At 41.7% G+C, this 25088-nt stretch overlaps 1 protein-coding gene across 6 annotated transcripts in view; it reads right to left on the bottom strand.

The window, feature by feature from the left end:
• The window catches only part of Ziz (dedicator of cytokinesis protein Ziz), a 200005-nt gene that overhangs the window by 69411 nt on the left and 105506 nt on the right, over positions 1-25088 (bottom strand). For 5 of the 6 annotated variants that reach the window (XM_065440172.2, XM_065440187.1, XM_065440179.2 and 2 more), the window contains exons 16-23: positions 24958-25023; positions 24432-24524; positions 23381-23538; positions 21120-21207; positions 18448-18534; positions 12979-13071; positions 6410-6469; positions 2242-2427 (exon numbers count right to left, since the gene is read on the bottom strand). In XM_065440172.2, coding sequence (XP_065296244.1) covers positions 2242-2427; positions 6410-6469; positions 12979-13071; positions 18448-18534; positions 21120-21207; positions 23381-23538; positions 24432-24524; positions 24958-25023 — 831 coding nt within the window. The remainder of the gene's footprint in view (positions 1-2241; positions 2428-6409; positions 6470-12978; positions 13072-18447; positions 18535-21119; positions 21208-23380; positions 23539-24431; positions 24525-24957; positions 25024-25088) is intronic. The other variant, XM_065440166.2, reaches the window with a different exon arrangement.

The raw sequence follows: 25088 nt of genomic DNA on the forward strand, positions 1-25088 counted from the left end.
AACAACTGGCTAATTTCTGCACAAACTTTGTACATATTGTGTGTGGTTGAACATTTCGTTTCTGGGCTTTACTAGCCAGTTTTAAGTATCACAAAATTAAACTCTGGGGTTTTACATGCTAAAACGACAATATGACTATGAGGCACACGCCATAGTGGTGGACTCCTGATTAATTTTGACCACCTGAAGTGTTTTAATGTGCACCCCAACACAGAAAACAGTGTTTTCATCATAGCAGTGAGAGACGGTGCCGCTAATCTGTGTCTGCAGAATCAACAATTTTTTAGTAGCACCACTGGAGATAGCACACACTTCAGATTTATTGTGGATGAAACTGGCAAGCAAAGTTCGAAAACACAGAAATAATTAAACTCATGGCAAAATGCTGCCTCTGTGTGAAATTGAAGTGCATATGAGCCAGCGGTCTAGCAGTAAGAGTCACGTATACCTGGTGTTTCGATTTGTGCAACAGTCCAGAAGTTTAAGTCCAGTTACCAGAAGTTTCATTCCTGAATACACTGTGCAACAACTAAGAACACGTTCCCTCCAGCATGCACTAATCACCATAGTCTTTGACAGGTCAAGAATGCAGTGGAAAATGCACCTCAGAGGGAGCAAGTTTACAATTTACCACCAAATCACATCATCTGATCCTTTTCCTCCTTGTTGCTATAACGTACCCCCTCAAGCAATATGAAAGGGAACACTCAAATTGCTTTGAAAAGTCATAGCGGCTAAACACAAATGCTCCACATAAATGTGTTCAACGAGATTAAATGTGCAATGGGAAAGCTTCTGATTACATGTCAACATGTCAAATGTGAATACACCGATCATGAGAAATCATTGCTTAAAACCAGAGGTGTGCGAACATAAAATTTTTTAAATACGAATCGAGTATGAACACTTAGCATGGAATATCAAATCGAATATTGAATAATGATATGCACATGCATTTATTAGCAAGCTGGTTTATTTTAACATTTTGGAACATTGCGATTACATTGTCATTGGTAAAAATTAGACTAGTAAGCCGTTATACTAAAAGATTGTGTATTTGGCTCATTTAGCTTTGGAAAATTGAATAATTTCTGCCAGTTATTTGTTCCCACCAACCTGTGCCTTACTATACCGAATCAATTTCCTGTAAACACAGAGGCATTTGACCCTGTACCAGCCTTCACGTATCACAATTGCTGTCAGGTAATAAGCACACAAGTGGGAGTGGAACCTGCATAAGAGAGCCCTCTCGCTGTTCGCAGACCCGTGCCAATTGCTACTGAGAAGCTGGCTTTTCTGCACAGCTTATGCGTCCAGTGGCTAAGTACGTTTTACAGGCGAAATTTCGCCAGCAGCATGAAATAGCAAAATTCAGCACAGAATGAGACGCACTTTCTTAGATAAGGTAGGAAATAAACGTTAAGAACCATGTTTTCCCCTGCACAATCAGCAATATATTAGATTTGTTTCGAATATTAGACAATTTTCGAATACCTAGTTTTCAAATAAAATGAATATTAAAAATATAATATTCGATAATATTAGAAATTTTCAAATATTTGCACGCCCCTACTTAAAACCCGATTCTATGTTTCCTCTCATATTGCTCACAACTGTATTAGCCTTTGACTCGCTTAAATGCTACCATGGGATGAACTTATCTCCCCCTGGGATGACAGGGTTTTGGTGCTTGAGAGAAACAAATGACAATGACATGTCTGCAGAGGGATAAGCTCCGCCTTGCGTGATGTTTCTTCCGAGCTGCAACACACATCTTGTTCACTTTCTCAAGAAGGTGTTTAGAAGGTTCTTGGTATGAGAAGTCAGGCTAAAGAATCTCTTAATCTCCTTTCAATTCCTTCAAGTTGCAGTACATGTGTTTGCACTGTGAGCCATCTTCTTAGGTCACCGCACGCAATGATCATTGCCATTCATGCAGTTAGCAAATGGCTGCTACCTGCAGTCATTTCGCTGCGGTACTATTAGGGCATGTCTCTTCTTCGGGCATGTGCTTTTGTACCGGAACCAGTACTTCTTTTTTTTTTTTGCAGGAATGTGAAAGCACGAAAAGCACGTTTGGCACGCATTTCTGGCAGCAGTTTATATGCGTCTTCAATAAATTTTCACCGTGTACGGCTCTTTAATTGGCAGCAAAAACATCAGCATGCATGCATTTCACGCACAGAATCATATCTGCAACACAGCACCTTGGCCATCCAACCAGCCACGGGAGGTACGTACCTGGACATAGCTGTGCAGAATGTCCTCCCTGCCAGCCTCGTGCACGCAGGTCACCAAGTGGATGAGCACACGCACCGTGTTCAGCGCAACTTCCTCACTGCCTGTGCTCACAAGGAGCTTCAAAAGCTGGTTCAGTGTGGTCGGCAGGAAGTGGATCATGGCACTGCCCTCCACAGCGTGCAGGGCCTTCGTAATGACATGGCAAGAGCAATACCAATAAGCAGGGTTGCCTCATCTTTCAGCAAGAAACTAATCCTGAGCCCTGCTCCCTTTGATTGGAGCAGTGCAGGCAAGACAGGAGATCGAAAGAAAGAGGGCAAAGTACCACTCTTGCAACTGCAACTAAAGGTTGTTGAAAAATGAACGTTAGCTATATAGACAGAAACAAACACCCATACAACAGGCAATTTCTAGTTAAAATAAAACTAAGAAAGTGCAAACAACCAAGGCAATTCATCATTAAATCAAATCACATCTGACCATGCATTCTGGATATCAAAAATGACACCCGGCACTATTTCGGCAAAAAAGACTTCACTTATTAAGTACTCCAAATTATTTGGTCCTTACTGTTGCCGTTCTCTTTCATTTGTTCGGAGTGGTAATTAGGGCCGGTATTTTGTAGCGATGCCTTTTCCAATGCTATGCTTTTTCAGGCTTTTCGCGCTTGGCCAGTGGCCAGAGCGACGGCCTGCCCGCATTATCAACGGGATCAGGCGGCCGTGTGTGGTGGATGATAAGAATAGCATAGAATAAGGCATAAGGCATCGCTACAAAATAGCGGCCTAGAACTATAGTATCAACTGGGTGTTTGCTTCTGGTCATGTATACTAAATATGAATATTCAGTTTTAAATAAGCGTTCATTATGAATGCAGCAGTGTATTATCTGTCTTTTGTCCTTTGTGCACAGGTCAAACCAAAGACAAAGATGGACCATCACCAACAAGCTCGAACACTAATTTGGTAAGGCTGTATGCTGCTGAGACAAATGTGGCGGGTCACTCAGAATAGCTAACTATCTGTAAAGTGTGTAGAGGTAAAAAAAATATATGAATGCCTCAAGGAAAACAAGATGGTCACTTGGTGTGGCATCATGTCTTGCATTATTTCCTTTTTTCTCCCGTTTTGCATGCGTCAGAAAATGTAGGACAAGGACACAAATATGGAGGACAAGTACTACCACTCCTTGTAATCTAAATGATTTTGCAGAACTTAATTCTTTGCAAGACCACATGGCTTTCTTTTAACATGGCATTTTTGATAACAGCTGAAACCAGTTCTGTAACACGATCTTATTACTGAGCAGAAATTGTTATTTTAGTCAAAAAAATGTATTCCCATAAAAAAATTACATGTAAAGCGAATATATATATATATATATATATATATATATATATATTTTCAACTTTGCTGAATTTGAACCTACAAAGAGGAAATAAAGAACTAAATTTTAAACTGGCTGTCTTAAGAATGTACAGATGCTGCTTAAAGAATACAAAATCAGCAAACTCAACTTTCAGCTACAATACATCAGTGTAGAGACAGTGATGACATCATCTCAAACATATTTTGGCAAAAAGATTCCTGCTTAAGTCTTGTACTTCAGTTCCCGATAGCGTGCTCAAACACCACTGATGATATTGTAGTAAAAGCTACACCAAGTAGAGTATAGAAAGTTAAAAAGCAAACTTTAGGCAGCACAGATGTACTCTGCCACAGAAAATATCAACAATGCAAAGCCTCCAGCTCTCTAGCGACTGGCTGACTGTGAGTTTCAGCCTAATCTGAAGCCTAAACGCTAATCACAGGGAAGTCCTTTGCATGCTATACATTTATCTTCTGTGCACTTAAGCAAACAGTGTGTTAGAGCACCCAGTGTGATCACACGAATAACGAGAAACGTATAACTCCCTCTTCACTATTTTCTTTTTTTTTTAATATTAGAACAAGTTGCCATAAGGTACGTGACGATAGCTAAAGAAAAAGAGTGCACACCACCTTATGCACGAGCTGAAGTCATAGAACTTATAATACCCCACGAACCAAGGCACAAAGCTGTCAATCGGATCAGTCCGTAACTTCACAGTTCTTAGAATCCATTCATGTGGAATGCTCATGCCTAGGCACAGTCGCAGCAGGTGGCCAGTGTCCGTTACGCTGCACTACAACTGCTTGATGACAATGCTGGCTTCAATTGCAAATCTCAAAAGAAAAGCATGACAAGCTTTATGGTCGCACTAAGGCAAACAAGCAGTGCAGCATTACTGCAGCTTGTTATTTCGAAATGACATACAAGGTGCTTAAGGAAAAAATTTTTCGCTGCCATAAACAAGCACTGTTATGCGAGCATGTTGGACAAACTTAAAATTGAGTCATAGTATTGCTGCTCAGGATTGAGGTTTTACCACCCCCAAAGCTTCCTGTAAGCTCTGTTGGTGCCTTTGTGAAGCATCCTTGTTCCAACCAGAGTCATACTATATAAAACTTCCTGAAGAAGAGGGATGCTGACTTTAATTGCAAGCTGGAGACATTTACCTGGCTCATTTGAGGGGTCATTTTACAACCAAACACGAACTGCAGTAAACAAACACATCTTGCATTTCATTTGGAGCTATTACAGGACCATTTCCCCACTCAGAAGTGCGAAAATGTTATCTCCGAGCCAAAATTAGTCATACTATAATGAAATTTCTTGTACAGCATCAACACTGAACACGTCACAGAAGTATGATTGAACAGTTCTGAGACCCCGATTGGCAGTAGGTCACAAATAGTGGCAGTTTACTAAAGTCCCAAACAGGAGGCTAGCCAGAAAAGAAAAGCTCAGAACCCATGCACAGAACACTTTGTAATGTTAGACTGCCATGCTTATTTTATTTGTATGTTGATCTAGAAAGCAACATTACAACCTCAACCCACAAGCCTTTCCTTTCTGACAATTCATGCAAGGTCATGTAGTTTTGCTCCACAAATATACAGCAGTTCCACTAGAAAGGGATTCAGCTCAAAAAGTTACACTTTTTCAGGTTATGCCTTTTTTTAAGGTGGGAAGGGGGGGGGGGGTGCAATTTCTGCAGCTAGCACATAGCTAGCATCAAAACACTAGTGTTCAAAATCATCGCTACCAACCGATTTCAGGTCTAATGAAGGACAAAGACCTTTCTACCAGGGACATTAAATAACCCTTGTCCCACATCAGCCGAACCCATCCTATGCTGGCAAATTTCCTAATCTTATCATGCCACCTAATCTTTGGTCTACCTTTACTTATTTCGTTCCCTTAGCACCCATTGTGTTATTCTAAAAGACCACCATATGACCTGTTCTATGTACTACATAACATTTAAACTGCGCTTTTTCATCTTAATCTCAAGCAGAATAGCATTCATCCACATTGCATCTCTGGTTTATATAACAGCTGTATTTCTAACATTTACACCTATCATTTTTCATTGCAATGCTTGATGTCAGTGATTTGCTTCAAGTTTCTTTTTGTCCTTTTAATTCCAGCCCTACAGCTCAGTAGTGGTGGAATACTCGGTTAATTTAGATAAAATGTGACAGTTGTCGCAATGCCAAGGAACACATTTTTTAGTATGCATGTTTTTAGTTTAGTATGTGTTCATATATTGAACAACACATGGACCAACATTAATCCCATTACTTCAAAGCAATCTTACATTTATATTCCTGGTCCTAAAGCAATGTCACAGGATATTACTCCTTCATGAAACTCCTGCTGTCTTATGTAAGCAGTGTCACAATTGCTATCTTGTGATGATAGCACTACTTCTCTATACAACTGCACCAGTCAACCAGATTGCCTGCAGAAAGGTGTCCACAAGCACAAAACTTAGGTAGGCCTGCACAACTTTCAGAGCTGGATGGACATCAGAGCCAGTGAAGAGCTAAAAAACTAAATTTATTAAATTCTCGGGTTATATGATGAGCTGGCATTTAAAAATGCCACTTTAGTAAAGAAGATGTAGGGGATGAACGAGAGGTTTTGAGGTTTGGTCAGAGAGAGGACAGGTTCAATGCCAAGTGGGACAAACACAGCTGCTCATGGTAAAAATTTGCTACTGTGCTTTCTGACCAGGACGGTGCAACTTTCTATGTGGAACTGCAGGCCTAGACCACAGACATGTACAGGGGGGCATACCAACCTTGACAACCTTTGAGATTTCCCGCTCAGCTTCAGTGCCCATTGAAGGGAGCGCCTGTTCCTGCATGGCCACATGCACAACCTGCCATCTCGAGTTATACTTGCACCACATGCACACCGCCACTGGCTTTGTGCACTTACAATCTGACTGAGCTGTGAGCTCCAATGTCCAGAGCAAGTACCGTATTTTTGCACATATATACCCACCCCTTCCTAATATATGCGCACCCTAATTACAGCTCTCTAAATAGAACCTCATAACCAATGTAAACAACCACGCGCAATAAAAATATTGTATTTACAAGAGTAACTCCTCACAATTATCGGCACAATGCAAAGCCTCAGAAGTGTGCGACTCGACGCTGCCATCGCTTCTGCTGCCCACTCGGAGAGGTCAAACTGCGTGGCAAAGCAAAGTTTGCCTTCAAATGTGGCTTCACAGCGATCACACATGCAAACCTTGCTTTTAAGTGCACCTTCTCAGCAATGCTGTGAAGGTGCACTTAAAAGCAAGGTTTGCATTGCCATGAAGCTACACCTCAAAGCAAAATTTGCATACAATCCACGCTTTTACCTAGACATGTTTATTTTTAGAATAAGGGTTATGTGCACAATAATACGGTAGTAATGCTCATGAGTAATCCCGCTCAGTGTGGCTTGCCACGCAAACATGGAAGCGACTACGAAGCATTAAGTGTAAACATGTTTGTACGCCTTTGACATCTCGCCAATCAAGAAAGTATATTCAAAACTCTGCAAGCAACACAATGCAAGCAACCTTTGCTACACGGCGTAATGCCATGAATGCGTTGCAGCAAAATTTTGTTTATGTAATACCTTAGTAGCACAACATCTCTTGTCTGCTACAACAATTGCTTGAGCACAACGTTTAGTAGAATAATGTAGTCGTTTTATTTCCTGCAGGAGTAATTGAAGCTATACATGGTGTTTAGAACGTGACGCAACTGATGGATCATAGGAACAATTTTTAGAGCAGACTTCTCCCATGGCCTGGTGCAACCTTTAGAAAAGCACTTCACTCTACAGCGAACACTGCTTGCAGAGTTTCAAATATCTGCTACTAGAGAAGTCAGAAGTGAAACACTCCCGTTCCCTTCTTTCTCTGTGACTTGGAACAGACTTCAAGCACAGCTCAAAGCCTGGGCATTATATATGTGCAACAAATGTAGATATCTGAATGTGTACCAATGACAGAGCAAATTAAATGCATAAGCAAGATGTACATCTGGCAGAATGGTTGCTTCAACACTCTATAAAAAGCATCCCTCTGAGACCTAAACTTCACAAGGGCAACTAAAAATGTTTTCGTCTCAGCTGTGTTTAAAGCACTTTGCTGTTTATGGCACTATCAACCAATCATCTCGTAGTACTCCAGACTGTGCAATGAGGCATTCAAGGTGCACTGCAGGACTAACTAGTTCCTAATAATTACGGCCGTGCTTCAGTGGGATGCCGAAGCCTGCTTATTTAAATAACAAACCAGAGCTGCTGCCTTGCATGACTTTCAAAGCTGTTTCAAGAGTGCTTCGAAATGACAAGTCAAAGGTGCCACAAGGTGAGAAGGTTTGTCAGTCAGGACATGTCATGTTCAACGTGAAGTACAATAAAATAGATAAATAGCACATCTAGCTAGCACTTAGTGCAGACCAAGAGATACCACACGGTACTGTGCACAAAAAGCCACAGAATGTTTCATATTGACTTTGTTAAGAGAAGTGCCACAAAATCATGCCAGGAATCCTATATGTTTGCTTTATTATAATTTATGTTAACCTGTGCCAGGGGAGCTTTCTATATGTTAATACACTTTAGTACTGCTGCTGACTTTGTTTAAACAGCAAATTACCAAGGAAGGCCGTCGCAGTGACAAAGACACTGAATGCACCAAAGCCACCCGAAAATTAGGATGGATTAATTAAAGGAGTTAATTACATAATGAAGGTGTCAAAGCAGGGAAAGAAAAATGATCGGGAAATATATTAGCCATGTTAAACCCTGAACGAGTGATATTCATCAGTAAGTTAGAGGACAATCACGAAGGTTGTGTCCATCACGTTGAGAAGCGCACAGAAATTGCACTGCATTTATCAATGATGTGGCTTGCTAACTACCAAGATTATGTAGCGCTTGTTTTGTAACTGCAGGAAAAGAGCTGTGTCAATCTTAGGTTAGATAAAAATTTCTGACCGAAGTGTTGTCACAAGTGTGTTTATTACTCATTATCATTTATGCGGCAAGTGGAGCTGTGTAACTTACTAGCCACGAAATGCGAAGGTTGTGGGTTCGGTTCCCACCTGCGGCAAGTTGTTTTTTCATCCACTTTAATTTCAATTAATTTATCATTTCTTTATTTCATTTATTAAGCACAAGTAATTTCCCCTATGTTGTCCTTGGTGTCAGCGTCTGTCGGCTTCTTATGATATGACTAATAAAAATCGGGCCCCTCTGCTAACCCCCTTTCTTCTCGTTTATTATATAAAGAGGGTCTCGAATCCGGCAACATTGATGCCTTCAGGTAGTATGTGTGGGTTTATTCACCAGTTGCCTTCACCCAAAAAGATCACGTTCTCGTGACACATGCGGCAAAAAGGACGTTCCACATCCGCTGCCAAGGTCTGTGAGTGGTGGCGCTGGCTAACACTCAAAGAGTTCTACTAGGACACATAAATACCCAAGAAAGTGGATGGGGAAACGGCACCGCGATAGCTCAATTGGTAGAGCATCACACGCGAAATGCGAAGGTTGTGTGTTCGGTTCCCACCTGCGGCAAGTTGTTTTTTCATCCACTTTAATTTCCATTAATTTATAGTTTTTAAGTAGGTGGTTGTATTACTTATTCTACGCAGAATTTCTGTCGTGCAACTTAAGCCTTAGATTCTCAGCCAAGCACCTCTGCAGAGCAACTATGTGATCAATGTTGAAATAGTAGCCATTTCTCAGCTTGCTACTACAACTTGCAAAATAAAGGCCTTGAAACTGAAATCAGGACTGTGCAAGAAGTCTTTCTTCATTAGCTTAAAATTTTTATGTAAATTGTGCTCCTCATTCATGGGTGAATCTCAAACAATGGACAACTTTATAAATGCAGTTACTGGAACCAAATGCCTATTGACAGACATGCAGGTTTCTAGCCCAAACTGTAATCACTGACAACATTAAGGCTAGGCCATTTGTACATAAAAATACTTCAGTTCCTATTCAGTCAGTGAACATCTATTCATATACCTCATACCACCAAGAAACTTGGAAAGTCTTGAAGGACATTAACGGTAAATCTTTTAATTCTGTGCACAACGTAAAGAATTCATAAGGAGCACATCTTTGAAAAGATGTGTGATGGTCTGCACTAAATGTATCCCTACCAAGAAGCAACACAGCCTACAAGATGTACCATCAACCACAAAAGTCTTTGGAACACTGCTGTAATGAAATAATAAACAAAATCACATCCCAGAAAGCTCATGCATTCTGGAATTGAGAGGTGCAATCTGCACCTCCAAATATTACAATTTTAAGCTATGCAGCCTGTACTTGTAGCCTAACCTAACCAAGCCGCAAGTTAACTCTTTCAGTGTCAGCTTTCTTTCTTTTTTTCTTTTTTTTCAGAAGGGACGCACTTCTAGCGTTGGGTTTCTTTCTCGAATATTATGAAACAAACACAACGGTTCATTATTGGTTGTGCAGAAATGAAAAAAAAAAAGAGAATGACACAAATAATTCCAAATGCTCTCTTGGTATGATCCTCACATTTTCATCTGACAAAAGGAATGTTAAAAGGAACATGGTGGGACAGAAACTCGGAAACTTACCGATACGTCAGTGACACTGAAAGGGTCAATTGAAAGTTTTTACGTTTGCTGTGTTCCATAAACTTTTGCTCTTAAGTGTCAATGAACCAGCATAGATTCATTTCTGAATCCCTAGCTATCTAATGATTCTGAGAATGCTAAAACAGGAACAGCTAGCCCATCTAAGACAGGCAGAGTGAACAATACTGTCTAGTTACACATTAGGGAGCTCCAAGACCCAGCCACAATAAACTTGTAACATCTAATGAGGCGCAGGGTGTACGCAAGGTGCCATACATGCTTCACCACGTCACTTAGTCATGCTGCGTGCCAACAAGCCACCACTCGGGGTTATTCAGTGGTCATACCAAGTGAAGGCAGGTTGCAGGTTAGTAGCCATGCAGGAATGCACAATACTTCTGCTCAGAAGCCCATTAACAAGTGGCCATTCAACGGCATTTGGCTGCGTCCCAGGTCACAAAAGCACAGCACAGTTGGCAACAAATGAAACGCAATACTCTGAGTGCATGACCTTCCCATACATTTCGTGCTTTGCTGCAAGTGTACCGACCCACATTTTTATTTAAGGATAGCTTAAAGCTGATATTTACAGATCCTATGTACTTAGTCGTGACTTTCTGGCATAGTTGGAACGATACATGCCTGCACCCGCCAAAGGCCACGCACTACAGTCATCGCATTTCAGCCATTACTGATGAACATACCATAATACTATGCTTAGTGTGCAAATATGCAAATGCCGCTTCCGCATGCTGGCTACGCAAATCACTGCATTGAATATTCTTATTGATACTTTTTGTGCGCAAACAAACAGGGACGAAGAATAGGGGCAACACAAGGACGAAGCGCTCGTCCTTGTGTTGCCCCTATTCTTCGTCCCTGTTTGTTTGCGCACAAAAAGTTTCAATATGAATATGTTCCAACTAGGCCGACTCGCAGTTATGCTTGAATATTCTCCCCCAAAAAGGCTAATGCCTTTTTGGAGTGGAGAATGTGTTGTATATACACAACAGTTGCCTAATAATGGAAGTTTAAAAAAAAAGATATAAAAAAAAGCTTGCAGATTCGCTTATTCATTGCAATTTTAGTGAGCTTTCTAAATTTAATCTGGCGACTGGTTGAGCAAAGAGCAATATAAGCAATACAATAGCTTTTGTCATTAAACAGGCCTCAGTTGATTGAAAAGTATGACTGAAAAGCTAAGATATATATATATATATATATATATACACTGTACAGTTGTCACCATGCTATCATTAGGATTCAGATTCAATGCAACTTGCTTCACAGACTTCTCTTCAGGACACCTAATGATGCATATTCACAACTTTACTGACATCTCACCACTTTCCATAACTCCTTTCCATAATTTTTTAGAAGCAAACAAAATGATGCGTTTTCTTTCAAGTTATCGGAGCCATGATAATGACCTAGTGATAAAGTTACTTTACATACTTTAGCAAAAGTAAGTGGGTGTACATACTTCCACTGCTTGTGGGTGATAACTATAAACCATGTCATAGGATATAACTTGGAAAAAAATGCACCTATGGGTTATATTACACGGTTCACAAATTCAGGTTCAAGAGCACAAGAGTAAAACAAAAAACATTCAATGCAACTATTCCTATTCATAGTAAAGCAGACATATGTATACATCACAGGAGCAAGTGCAATACATTGAATACAGTACCAAGGTGCAAGGACTCGTAAGCTGGCATGCTGTAATCTTCATAGAGTGCCATATTTCTAGACAGTGCATGCTTCATCATACTACATTCAAGACCGTAAAAAAGCCATGCTAGATAACATCAATACTCATACTGAAACAACATCAAATACAACATCAAATACAACATCATACTAAATGTTGCATTGCCAACTCAAGAGACAGTACCAATAGAGTGACAACATCAGCTAACTTTAATGGTAAAAGGTAACAAATGCGCACTTGCAAAGGAAAGTCTGATCATTACTATTCCTCAAATGGTACATTACTTTTCGGATACAGTACAACACAGATACAGTGACTATCTCAATGAGCCTGTTAGTAGTGCAGTTTCCGTCTTCCTTTTATTAACAATCATGTTTCTCAAGCTATCTGCAGTATGCTTATCTTTGTTGACAAGCAGCAAATTTGATGCCACGTGTATTCATAGCCAAGAAGTATTTCAATTTCTCGTGCTTGAAATGCCTAAAATAGCTGGTGCCTGCCACGAAGAACAAATGGCTCTAGCGCAAGTCTATTATGCCTGGTGACTGTTACTCCATCCCCTTTCTCCTACTTCCGTGACCAAAGATACTTTTGATTCATTTGTGGAGACTCGCTTACCTTGAAACTACAGAACACAAGGATGGAGAATTTTTGTTCCTCTGACAAATTTCGGAGCACAATGGAAGCATTACGTTGAAAACCTGTTAGAAGTCTCAGCGTGTCGTCTCTGTGACATGCCAAGTGGGCTCTATCTATTTTACAAAGGCGCCCACTTCCTGCTGAAAGGTTTCGATATACAGTACAATAATTATGCACATTTTCCATATTACAGAAGTGATACGGACTCTACGGAAGATACATATGTTGTTTCCATGAGAATACTATGAAAACGCGCACAATTATTGGACTCACATGTAATCTTTGAGCATGGCTACCTCAAAGCTTAAATATCCACTGATCAGAACATGCCACATGAGCTCACAATGCGTGTAAGCAGCCAAAGTTGAAGACCAGGCAAAATCTTACCTTCAGAAGTGTACTAGTCTCAGTATCAGGGCCCAAAACTTTTGTCTCCAAGAGTTTTTGACAGTGAACAAAGAAATTGTGCAGGTGCTGGTCCTGGATGCAAAAAGGAAATACAAGGAAAGAAGTTGCAGCCGGGAAAACAACATCACAATGTGGAAGTAGAGAGCCAGCATTCAAAAGTGGCTATAGCTGAGGACTCGGAGATCATCATCATCACTATCAGCTTATTTAAGTCGACTGCAGAAGGATTTCCAGTTAACCCTGCCCTTTTGTCAGCAGACCTCACCATGTGCCTGCAAAGTTATTGGTCTCATCACACCATCTGATCCTTTGCCACCTTCAGCTGCATTTTTCTTCTCTTAGAGCCTTTTATTGTTACCTTATCAATCAATGGTTATCCCCAAGCAACCACGGATATCCGTGGGACGTCCACCACTAGTCGAATGTCGATCCATCTAAATATCCATCCCGGACATACATAGGACGTACATGAAATGTACATATCCTACTCCTGACATCCAATCAGGATGTCTGGGGGCCAGCCCGTTTTGAATGTCTCCTGGCTGTACATAAATAGGCATTGCTGGGACATAACTTAAGACATGGATCAATGTCCTAATATAGAAAAAATATAGTTAGAAAGGCAAAACAAGTAACTTCTTTGCACCTTAAGACGACAGTTATGCAGATTTCAATATTTGAGCAAACCCACTGTAGCATGAAGCATAACAAATCTCAAAGGCTATGCTTTCACTGGCTGCACTAAACAATTACGGAAGCAAAAGTACATCATAGACGCCATGTCACTGTAGACAATCCCTAAGCCTATGCTTTTGCTATAATTTTGCTATTTGAATTCAGCAGCAGAGATTTCGGGAGCCAGAAACACGTCATGGGCATTTGCTTTTCGGATACAGCTTATTCCCAAAACAAGCAGTTATTTCACTGCCTAATTTTATATATAACAAAAACGTTTCAACAAAACTGTTTATATTTGCGTTGATGTGTCAGAGAGCCATGGCAGCAACGCATGCTGTTCAATGAAAGTGTCCTGCAGAGATCCAATCGAATCCAAGTTGTAGCCATTGTTCCAATGTTTTGATGGCGGCGAAGCTCCGGTGCAGTGTTGGTTCGTTTGCCCTCTTCCCAGCCTGCCCAAAGTCACCTGCTCAGCTACTGAGGTATGACGGCTACATCTATCTCTATTTGAGCCACTGGAGTATTGGAACATGTTTCGCTCACAGGTGCCAGCAAGCCCTAAAGTGAGGGGAAAGCTGTTCACACGAAAAAAAGCGTCACTGCAAACGAAGGCCACATTTGAGGACTTCGGATCTCGTGCCGGCAGGTGGCCAGAAAAATCAAAGATGCACAATGGTGCAGTGGTGCATGTATGCCACACACATGCATTAACATGTGTTGTCGTCCTATCTGTGCAAACGTTTGTGTGCCTTGCGATGTTTTCCGCTGTGCATACGCAACACCAGAAGTGAATGCCGATGATTGTAGCATGGCGTGAACCCCAACCTCTGGCTCAGCAGAAAAATACTGTAGCCACTCACTAGTACAGTGGTTATTTAAGATCCTTATGGCATTAAATTGAACGTATCTATGTAAAAATTTATCTAGGTAAAAATCATTCACTATTCTGCGGTCGCTAAGAGCAAGTATTGGCTATACAGTCGCCGACCGTTTATTCGGACCTCACGGGGACTGTGGAAATGTCCGAATAAACCGGCGTCCGAAAAAGCAGATTAAGAAAAAAAAAATTAAATCCTTTATTTCCACACACTTATTCGGGCTCGGCAGTAGGCTTGAAGAAATCGTGAATGCGCCGTTGCACGCAGTTCCGTTTACGCGCAATCAGATATGCCTGAATCTCGGAGAGGGTCGTGCGGTCACTATAGGCGGCTGAAAGCACAGTCACTGCTTGTACACGCTCCGCATGCGACGGCAGCATAGCACATGGTGCGTCATCTTCCGACTCAAGAGTCATCGTCTGGCGGTGCAGCAGAAACCTGACGAATGATCTCGCCGTCATCGAGTTCCACGCACGTCAGTACAGCAGCGTGAGCCCCTGTGAAACTGTCAAATGAGACGGTGTCCGGAACTACTGCACAGGTCTCGGCAGAACATTTTCGGCGTCAGTAGCATGCACATCGGAAGGCGACAAATCCTAGCCTCCCGGCACCCGCTTGCCGGCATTCCCCAGCGCAGTCTGCGCGGGCACTGTCGGCGCCATTAGAGACTTGACGCAATGTTTCCGTATGCCGCGTTGGATCACCGAAACCTCGACACAGCACACAAAGCAAGCACCACCGTGCCGACACCAGTCACACAAACGAAAAAACGTGGCCTGCTCGCAGCATCGTGCGTGAAGAAACAAATCAGCTGCTGGATTGTCTTGACATGGCTTACTAAGCTGAAACCGGAACTGCTGCAGAGCCACTCTATCGAACCAGGCAGAAACGATGATGATGAGCGAGGATTTCCAGTAGCGCCACTTCGTGGGGCAGCAAGGAAGCTCCATTCAAAACAAAAATGGCGTTCAGCAAGTCGAACCATGCACCGGTCAGAGTCGGTGCATGGTGCTCTCAAACGAGTTGGCTCAAGGAGTGTCCGAAAAATCAGACGAGAGGTTGCAAGGTGTCCGAACTTTCAGCAGTTGTTATACATTATGGTCTATGGGGAGAATGGCGGTGCTGCGAAGCTGACCAAATAATCGGGCATGTCCGAATTTTTGGAGTCCGGAAAATCGGTCGGCGACTGTACTGTTATAAAAATTCATTTGTGGCTGAAATTTCCACATCTAATTATGGATATGTATAATGGCCGTCTTGATATATCGTTCTTGTAGCCAAAGCCCTAAAAGTTCACAGTTTGAAGTGTCATGCACTTAATTTTTTTCTTACTGAGCATCTGAGTGAGAAAATGCTCTTTTCGTGCATAATAAATTTTAATTATTGTTACCAATACATAGATCCCTCAAGCTAGCAGAAGTGGCAGTGCTTTCTGTGTTAACACTTTCCATCTCACTGAGTTTGCAGGTGTGTCAATTTAAAATTTTTCATATCTTTAACAATGGGTTCTATCTATGACATTTTGTACATACGTATCGTATTTACTTCCATAATTATCGCACTCACGTAATGATTGCACCCCTGAATTTTCTCATCAAAATTAGGTTTTTTTCTTTCCAGTGTAATGATCGCACCCCAAACTTGCTGCAGCGATATGTTGTGTGCCAAGTATAGCTAATGAAGATCGCAGTTACCATCTGTGGAATGCCATGTGAACGACTGTTCACATACCAAGTGGTCTGCACACATCAAACATTCTTAAGCAGATGCCTCATTGCATTCCTTTCATCACTTTCCGCACTTCTGTGAAAAAAGAAAGCTACAATCAAACGGGCTTTATAATTGTTCTGGTCAACAACAACAACAAAAAAAGATCCATTTCGATTCCTCTCATCTGCACTCATGGGCAAGCAACAAATCGCGAGCGGCAACGATAGCAGCCACGTTTACACTGATACGTTAGCAGTGTACCCTATTCATACTCCAACGCTTGTAACACAGCTAAGATATCCACCCACCCAAAACAGAAACGTGCCGTATTAGGATAGCAGTGAAGACAAATGCTGCAGTTTTCTCAGCATGCCCGCCATGTTTCTATGTCACTGGCAGCTAAGCGCGCCCATCTCTGTTTCTGTCCTCTCAGAGTGGACATGGCTACGTTATTGCCACAAACTTGCCGACAGTAACAATATTGTTCATTACTGATATGGAAGAAACTGTTTCAATGTAAGTAATGTACTCGCAAGAACAAAAAAAATTGCGTTCGGCACGTTCGGCTTGCTCCACCGGCCGCCATTTTTGTTTTGGTGTCCTGCACTGTTACAGCGGTAGCCACCTATATGGCAGGCGCCTGTTTGTTGACCTGTTGTCATTCCGCAGCAAATGCGGGATGAAAAAAAAAAAATTCTTTTTGCGGGAAATATAATCCGCGTAATGATTACACCCCTGAATTCGCGTCAATGTTTTTACAGAGAAGTGGAATTACTATGCAAGCAAATACAGTAATTGTGTTTGAATGATATCTTACATTATTCTGTGTCAACTGTTGTTTTCATGTCTGTATAAAGCAATCTTGTTTAATCAGTGCAAAACAACACAATGGACAGCAAAGAGAAGCTGGGACGAAGACAGTGTTTGTCTTCATCCCACCATTTTTGTCGTCCTTTCTCTAGCCTGTTCTGATACCTAGGTAAGCCTTGATGCTTACACTTTCACTACAGATTGTGCTGTCTTTTTGTTGGTTCCGCCACAAGTCTATCCTTGCTTGTTTATTTAAAGCATGTGCTTATAATGAATCCTCGCAAGGTTTGACAGCATAAAAAAAGTAACTAAGCATGATAAGCACATGACACCTCATTTAGTTGTACAGCTAAACCTCAATATAATGGAGTAGGTAAAATCGGCAATTTGCTTTGTTATATCGAAAACGCGTTGCATTGAAATGTGACCTTTTATGCAAATAAGTACAGTCGCGGATCGATTTTTCTTACACAGAAAGGGGCCGTAGAATTTTCTTAATTATCAAGCAATCGAAGAAAGCAAATTTGAATGAGAAAACAATTCATTTTGATGAATTTGGGAGTCGGCAACGAATGATATGGTTTCCAGCCACGTGGACGATATTTTCACACAGGCGGTATGAATTAAGCAAAGTCCACCGTGCTTTCGCGTGCGCTCCGCTCCTGCGGTTGATAGCTTCGCCCACACTAGGACAACGCTATCATGAAAAACTAACTACTGGCAACGGTGAGCAAATACTTCGTCTGCCTCTAACTCCAACAGGTCACCGAAGCTCAAGATCACGCAGCCTTCAATACTAAACGCGCGGGAAGACAGCTAACATGTTTACATGCTCGCCCGCTCATTTCACATGCAGCAGATTACCTCTAAAGCAGGGTGCGCGGCTGCGTCTGCGATCAGCCGCGGTTACAGCCCTGAACAGCCATGGCCGAGACGCGGATCCCATTTCGAATGTCTGAGAGATGTACAAATTTGTTTTTTTGAAAATCCACTGAACGTCCAATGGACGTCTGTTGGAGATTTATGAATGCCGGATCCATCGGACATCCTATGGACATCCGTGGTTGCTTGGATCGGTCCTAATGATATATGTAAAGTGCCAAACTTCCTTGTACTCGTCATTATTTGAACCAGAATATCAACTATGTCCATTTGCTAAACCTCATTTCTGAGGAGATGAATGCTCATTCCTGTCGAGCGGCAATTATAAGAGGGTGAAATCTCTATTTCATTGCACTGCATAGTCCACATTATTTCATAGTGATCACACAACACTGCAAAAACTGTGAGGCTGCCCTACAGATTTCACAATGTTTGCAGCAGACAGCAGAGTCAATACAGAGAGAAGCAAGTAATTCACAGGAAATCATACCTTTGTGTGTACAGTGGAGACAAGCCTGAAGCCAAGCCTGAACAGTTCCCGGCCACTTTCCACAAGCCGCACGTCAGGTCCGCAAAACTGAAATGCAGAGGGACCAGAGTCAGCAGAGGTATGCTTTTGAGACCAGACAGTGAATCATGGTATGACGGAACCACAAGGAGGATCGCAAGACAAAAGAACGAGAAAGCAGGAGAATCAGTACAACGAATCAGCACCTGCCACTTGTGTTGCACAGCTCTGACCACTTGCAATGTAACAACTTATAGTGTAGGACCGAATATAAGAATGTACATCTTTTGCTCCCGTTTACCCTCCCATGAACTCGCTGCGTACACATACTACCTCTTTTAATAGCAGCCATGCAAGGCAAAATAACAGTTAGCTGTACAGCTGCTGCCGGTGCATACACGCTGGAGAGCGGACGCACTTCTCACTGAGGTGCACCATCACCGTATGGAAGAGCGAAGAGAGGGCCATGTAGAGGAGGAAAACACACACAACAAACAAGCAAGAAACAAAGAAAAAAACAGCACACCTGCTTACCGCAGTGGCAGTATACTGTACGCACTACGTAAGCCACATGGTACAACATGCTCTGCGGAAGCATGACAGAAGCTGCGAATGTGTGGGCGTTGCCTAGGCAACGGAGAGACCTCTGCTCATATCTGCAAAATCGAGCCATGCACACTAATTGATCTCGGAGGCCGTGCTGTGCTCTAGCCACTTGCAGGCCGCGGGCACTCTGCACCGAACTCCACACCGAATGCATGCACGTTGTCATTCTTCAGCTTTTAATTTGGGTGCAGAAAGTAAATATTTTCCGCTTTTGCATTTTCTGTTCTGTTAATTGATCTGTTTCATGCGAAGAAGGAAACAATGTTTCTCGAACGTCAACCTTTCAAAGATTGCAAATTTAAAAGTATGCAAACATCCTGGTACCATGCTTCAATCATCGGATATGCACAGTGGCTTGGTACACAGGTTATGCCCTGGCTGCAGGCTCGCAAAACTGTTTTGGTTATAGCACAGTGCCATTTACAATGCAATATTCCCAATTTCAGCGAGTTGCATTATAAGCAGTCTAAACCAGTTATCAAATTGCATTTTAGTAAAACCTCGTTAGTTCGACCTTCGGTAATTTGGAAAATCGGATAATTCGGACTCGTCCTCTAGCCCCAGCAAGCGTATGCATTATTTAATGCAATCAAACTCTCATTAATTCAGACACATTTGGCAGCACATAGGTTCATTCAGAAAACTCTCGGAGCTCGGCAAGTGCAGAACACTGCAATCGTACAGCACAAAAGAGCAAAAACATTGCTAGTGTCCAACCAAAACGAAGCTGTGGAGTCTGCATCACCATAGTCATCACCGAAAGTCCTACACGAATGACAGCAACACCAAAACGGTTTGTGCCTATTTGTGCCTTTAAAGCCTTTATTCTTGAGTTCACCACCATGCAACACATCGCATTAGCCATGTGCCTTCATAACTGCTTAGTCACCATTATTGCGTTGATGGTGACCCCGGTTTCATTCGCAGCGGTTGCGGCTAAAAGTAGTTCCGTTTTGACTCTGTGCGTCCGTTGGCCACGTGCCTTCAGAACCGCAAGGTTGGTGTCCATGTCGACAGTGGCAAACAGGTGTTTCGTTTTAACTCGGTACAAAGCTGTTCGAGGATGAAAAGCTGAGGTTACGTCGCGATTGACAGGTGATCTGTTAGCAACCAGCTCACTGGTGAAAAAAAATAATCGCGATTGCGCACGGTAGCGATAAGCATGTCTCAGATGAGGGCACACGCAGCGAAGGAAGTCACGAGACCTTTGCCGCTGCGAGAGTCAATCAGTCACAAGATAACAAGAATTGCAGCTTCCACACTGCTTTTGTGCAAAATAGAAACAGAATTTGCTCATAAAATAAATAAATGCATGTTGACATAGTAGGCATTTGTTTATTGCTTTCTTGATATCCTTGGTAACTCGACATTCGGTAAATTCGGACATGTTTCTTTTTGCTCCGAAATAACGGGGTTTTACTGCATTAAACTGTGATTGCGCTTATGCAGCGCAAACAACTTGCACCTCAATATAGGTTGACACAGCACTTTACGTGCTTGAACTTGGGACAGAGATCAAATCTAGTGATTCATTGCAAAAGTTGTGCCTGCTACATGCACCTAAAGGATGCTCACGGTTGTTGGTCATAGAAAAAGCAAGTCAAATTACGGATGCGTTGGTGACAAGAAAAATTGGGCCCGGCTTGTGCATCACTAATGTTTCATTGGCACATTTAGCTTATTTCAGGAATCAAAGAACTTTACAAAGATGTCAGCAGCTTGGTTCCCACTTTGGGAACCTCAACACTAGTAGCGGTGGGTTTTTAATGCTGCCTTACCATCAAGCTTTGTGGTTAAATGTACACATGCTGTTTTAATTACTACCTTTCTTTACAACTGCATACCTTATTGGGACATTGCAACTGGCTTATACACTGTCAACTCAAGTAGCTAGAGTCTTCAATCTGTCATACAGATTGAAGTACAGAAGCAACTAACACACAAAGGTAACATGACATCATTGAATGTTTTTAGGCCTGAAAAGATTGTTCAAAGAAATCAGATGCAGAAGTGAAAGCTGAGAGAAAAGTTATTCAGCGAAGACTTACCCCTTTTCCAAGGCCAAGAGGCTTGTACGAAAGGTATCCAGGTGGCAAATTGGCAGCAACTGGAAGCATGTCTTCCTCGATATTTAGCCTGCCAAAAAGCAAGAACACATAAAAGAAAAATCTGGAACATCCTTAACACATGCCCACTGCTTTTTTCTTCTAATTTGGTACCTCTACATACTAAAATGACTTGTTAGATTCCACTAAATCTAAACCAATTGCCTCCATTTGAGAAGAGTTGCATGTAAGGCAATGCAAAACTGTTAAATGACATTATAGTGAAATACTAGTACCTAAAGTCATCTTGAAGTAAAAGTGGAATGATCAATGAATGATATGAAATTTGTAACTTATCATATTTTTGCATGAATACCTCAATACCCTAGAAAAAAAATTATGCAAAGCCTCAGCGCACCCAAAATAATTAACTAGAATAGCTTCTCTACCAATCAGTTTCAGTATCTTTTCTCAGAAGGCGTATTTGATTTGTATTTGTATTTGATTATTGTATACATATTAGTACGTACATTGGTATCGGTATACATGAGTACTATACATTAGTATACATGTGTATGTATGCACGTATGCGTATGTCTATGTATATTGAGTTTGATGCATCTGATGCATTCAATTTTGTTTTCATTTTTTAGCTGCATTGTCACAGCTTACTTTCTGAAATTATTTCGTATGTACCTCTCTTTTCTTCTTTTTTTTTTGTTCTGCACACACAAAAAAATTTACTGCCTGTACGTCCATGTTACCGTTTTTCCTTCTTCACATTTCCTGTAAAGTGCCTTGACTTATGCTATGTACATATACTAATGCTGCACACTGTCGAATCGTACCATAGGGAGCCGGGCTTAGTCAAGCTGCAGTAATGCAGCTTTTTCCTGCCACCCCCTTTCTCTCTTTGTTGAGAGATGAAATAAAGCTTTGATTTGATTTGATTTGATGTGTTGTCACACAGAAGGTGGTCATCTGAGACCAAGACACTGCGATGTTTCGGCACTCAATTCAGCTCCCTCAGTCGTCTGCTACACTGCTACACATTGAGCAGGCCAATGTGACGCCTTAGCAGACAGGAAAGCTAGCCGTAACAAGTGCCAAAACGCCACAATAGTTCTGCTCCCCAACCACATTCTACGTCACGACACATACGCCTCCTGGGAAGAGAAACTTAAACTGGTTCACAGAAAAACTATATTACTATAGTAAGTTATTTAGGATGCTCTGGAGCTTGCCACCATCCTTTCTAGGACGGCGAGGTCAAGAAACTTCGTTTACTGCAAGAAATTAAAAGCGAAATGTCATGCCAGTACTCTTAATTAAGAAAGGCTACAAGCAGCCACTTCACAGAAAATCCTTCCTCCTGTGGATTCAACTGTATTACCACCAGCTGAAAAGCGGGCAATGCGGAGTTCTCAAGCTTTGGCCAACAAGTGTGTGGCACAATGGGACATAGTCTCACTGTCTCACATTCGAGAACATTGCTTTTAGGCTGTCTCACTTAGACAGGCCTAACGAAAGAAGACTTGTCTCTTTCAGACACCGTCAAGCCAATTTTTTTTTATGTAGTTTGAGTGGTTCAAGAACTGCTGTTTACCTTTCCATTTCTGTAGGGTTCAAAGTTTCTGTAAAATTAACCGACATTCTAGGTCCCTTTATATAGGTCAAAGAGACTGCCAAAGGTGGCTCAGTCCCAAGGTCTACTTGTGCCATACTTCCAAAAGTAGAACGCTTCAGGGGTTTCAATGCACAAAGAGAGCCCCCATTCCAGGTTACAACAGTTCTCCATAATTTTTTGGGATGCACAAATGCTTTAGATGAGAAGTAACTGACTTTGTCTGTTCATCACTGACATTAGTGGCCATAAAGTTAGAGATAAGCAACTAGAGTAGGGTCGAATGTCAATTAAGCAGCTTTGGTTTCTTTCTTTTGCCTAGAACAGTTTCACAGAAGACACTGTGTCGGAAAACTGGTTTTACTGCCCAGAGACATGGATATTGCTTGTACTGAACAGACAGCCTCTAGCTCCTTTCACGCCACTGTAGCATCTGAGCTTGGCACAGGCAAGAGGATGTAGATCGCAAGGAAAAGGAAGTGACGTCCAATAGTTGCCTATTCGCATGCAATTAGTTAGAAGAGTTGGCCACTGCAATCAGCAAAGTCGCTGTAACAAACCTCTTGGTGCAAATGAGGGTATAGCTATCTGTATCCTCTCTTGCCCAACGATCACAAAAAAAGGCACGGACTGCACCAACCTCCCCTTGCTGAATAGAGGTAGCCAGGAGTAGCCGACAATGCTCTCAATGGGACCCTCCTTGCGTTTGGCGCCCTTGGCAATGTCGCAGCTCACGTGATAAAAGGTAAACAGAAGATGGTGTTGTTCGTGCAATTCCAGAGGAAGCACAACCTTCACCTGTAGAGAACATTTTCGAGAAATGACTGATGTTAAACATGATACAGTTACAAAACAGTCTATATTAATTCATGCTAGGCAAACACTTGCAGTGCAACTAATTTTAAATTTAGTAAATATTTCTGTAAAGGGCCTCTCTTCTTTTTATTTTCTTTCTGTAATACTGGCACACTTCAGTTGCAGAATGTGTAACATCGCATCCATACCGAAAAATTTGCATCTTGTTGCGCACACACAGCAAAGCTTTAGAAAACCTCAGTCAATAAAAATTAAAGGGGGGCCAGGATAATGAAATTATTCTATTCTGACGTTATTCCTTTTCGTGTTGCTTCAATGGTCCACATGGCGCTCCACCTGCATTACCCCTTAATTGGCCAGCCATGATAAGTGAAAGAAAGGAATCCTTGCATTATACCAGCCCAGGTTTCGTAATCTTCAGCTATCAGCTCTACATTCTACAATTAATAACATCTGCGAAATGCTGCACTGAGCTGTAATGGCATAAATGTGCTAAATGAACTTGAAAGAAAGAACTACTTGAAATTTATGCGTGATCATATTGAACTGATATTCCAGTGCACAAAACAAATTTTGGACAGCATGTAAAAGAAATCGGTAAGGGCAAGGAGAAAGCAGTAGATAAGAAATTAAACTTTGAGCGCTGTAAATTAAATACTATACATAGAACTACTGAAAGCGCAGTTCCCACTGGTTAAGGCATATATCCAAAACTTATTAATGGTGTTCCTTATTTTTGTGGAACCACAACTACGTATTTTATGTTTCATTGTATAGTGCAAGAAAAAAAAAACAAATGAAGTCCAGTGGTGTTTTTGCTTTTTTTTTTCTACGTGAAGCACCAAACAGTCACGAGATAGAAAAGAATTCCTTACCTCTTCATAAAAGTCAGGCGTGACACAATGATGTGTCACAGCTGTGTATGATTGCGAGACGAAGAGGGGCTCCCCTGGTCGACCATAGATGCACTGAAAATTTGCAAACGGAGTCAGCGATATCAAAAAATCATTTATAAAATATGTAATAAGGTCATGAAGGATTTAAGTGCACAATTTATGCAAAAGAATATCTGTATGACTTAAGACAGCTCTTAGGAAAGTTGTAAAACACTAGCAATACAACAGTGATATGCTTTTGCAGGAACAAAATAAACCCATAACAATGCTGAAAGAGCTACAAAACAGGGCACATCGTTGCTCTCTGACATCAGATTAGAACAAACAAGACAATGGCTGCAAGATCATTCACCGTGCAAAAGGACAATTCAGTGACTTAGGTAGCCTGTTCAACAAGAGACTATGGTGGACACATTCCATATCTGGGAAAGGTCAGTGGAGCTGTCATTCACAATTGCCACAAAACAGTTAACGTTTAAGTCGTATGACTGAGTCACTGACTCACCTTTAGTGGTTTCGTTCCTTCATCGTCTCTGTCTCTGAGCTCCACACAGCACGATATGTTTCTTGCCTGCAGAGAAATTCAACGGATGCTTTGGGAGACATCTTCAAGGGATGCTACATTGGCGGTACTAT

The sequence above is a fragment of the Dermacentor albipictus genome, chromosome 1, assembly GCF_038994185.2.
Source record: "Dermacentor albipictus isolate Rhodes 1998 colony chromosome 1, USDA_Dalb.pri_finalv2, whole genome shotgun sequence".
Lineage (NCBI taxonomy): Eukaryota > Metazoa > Arthropoda > Arachnida > Ixodida > Ixodidae > Dermacentor > Dermacentor albipictus.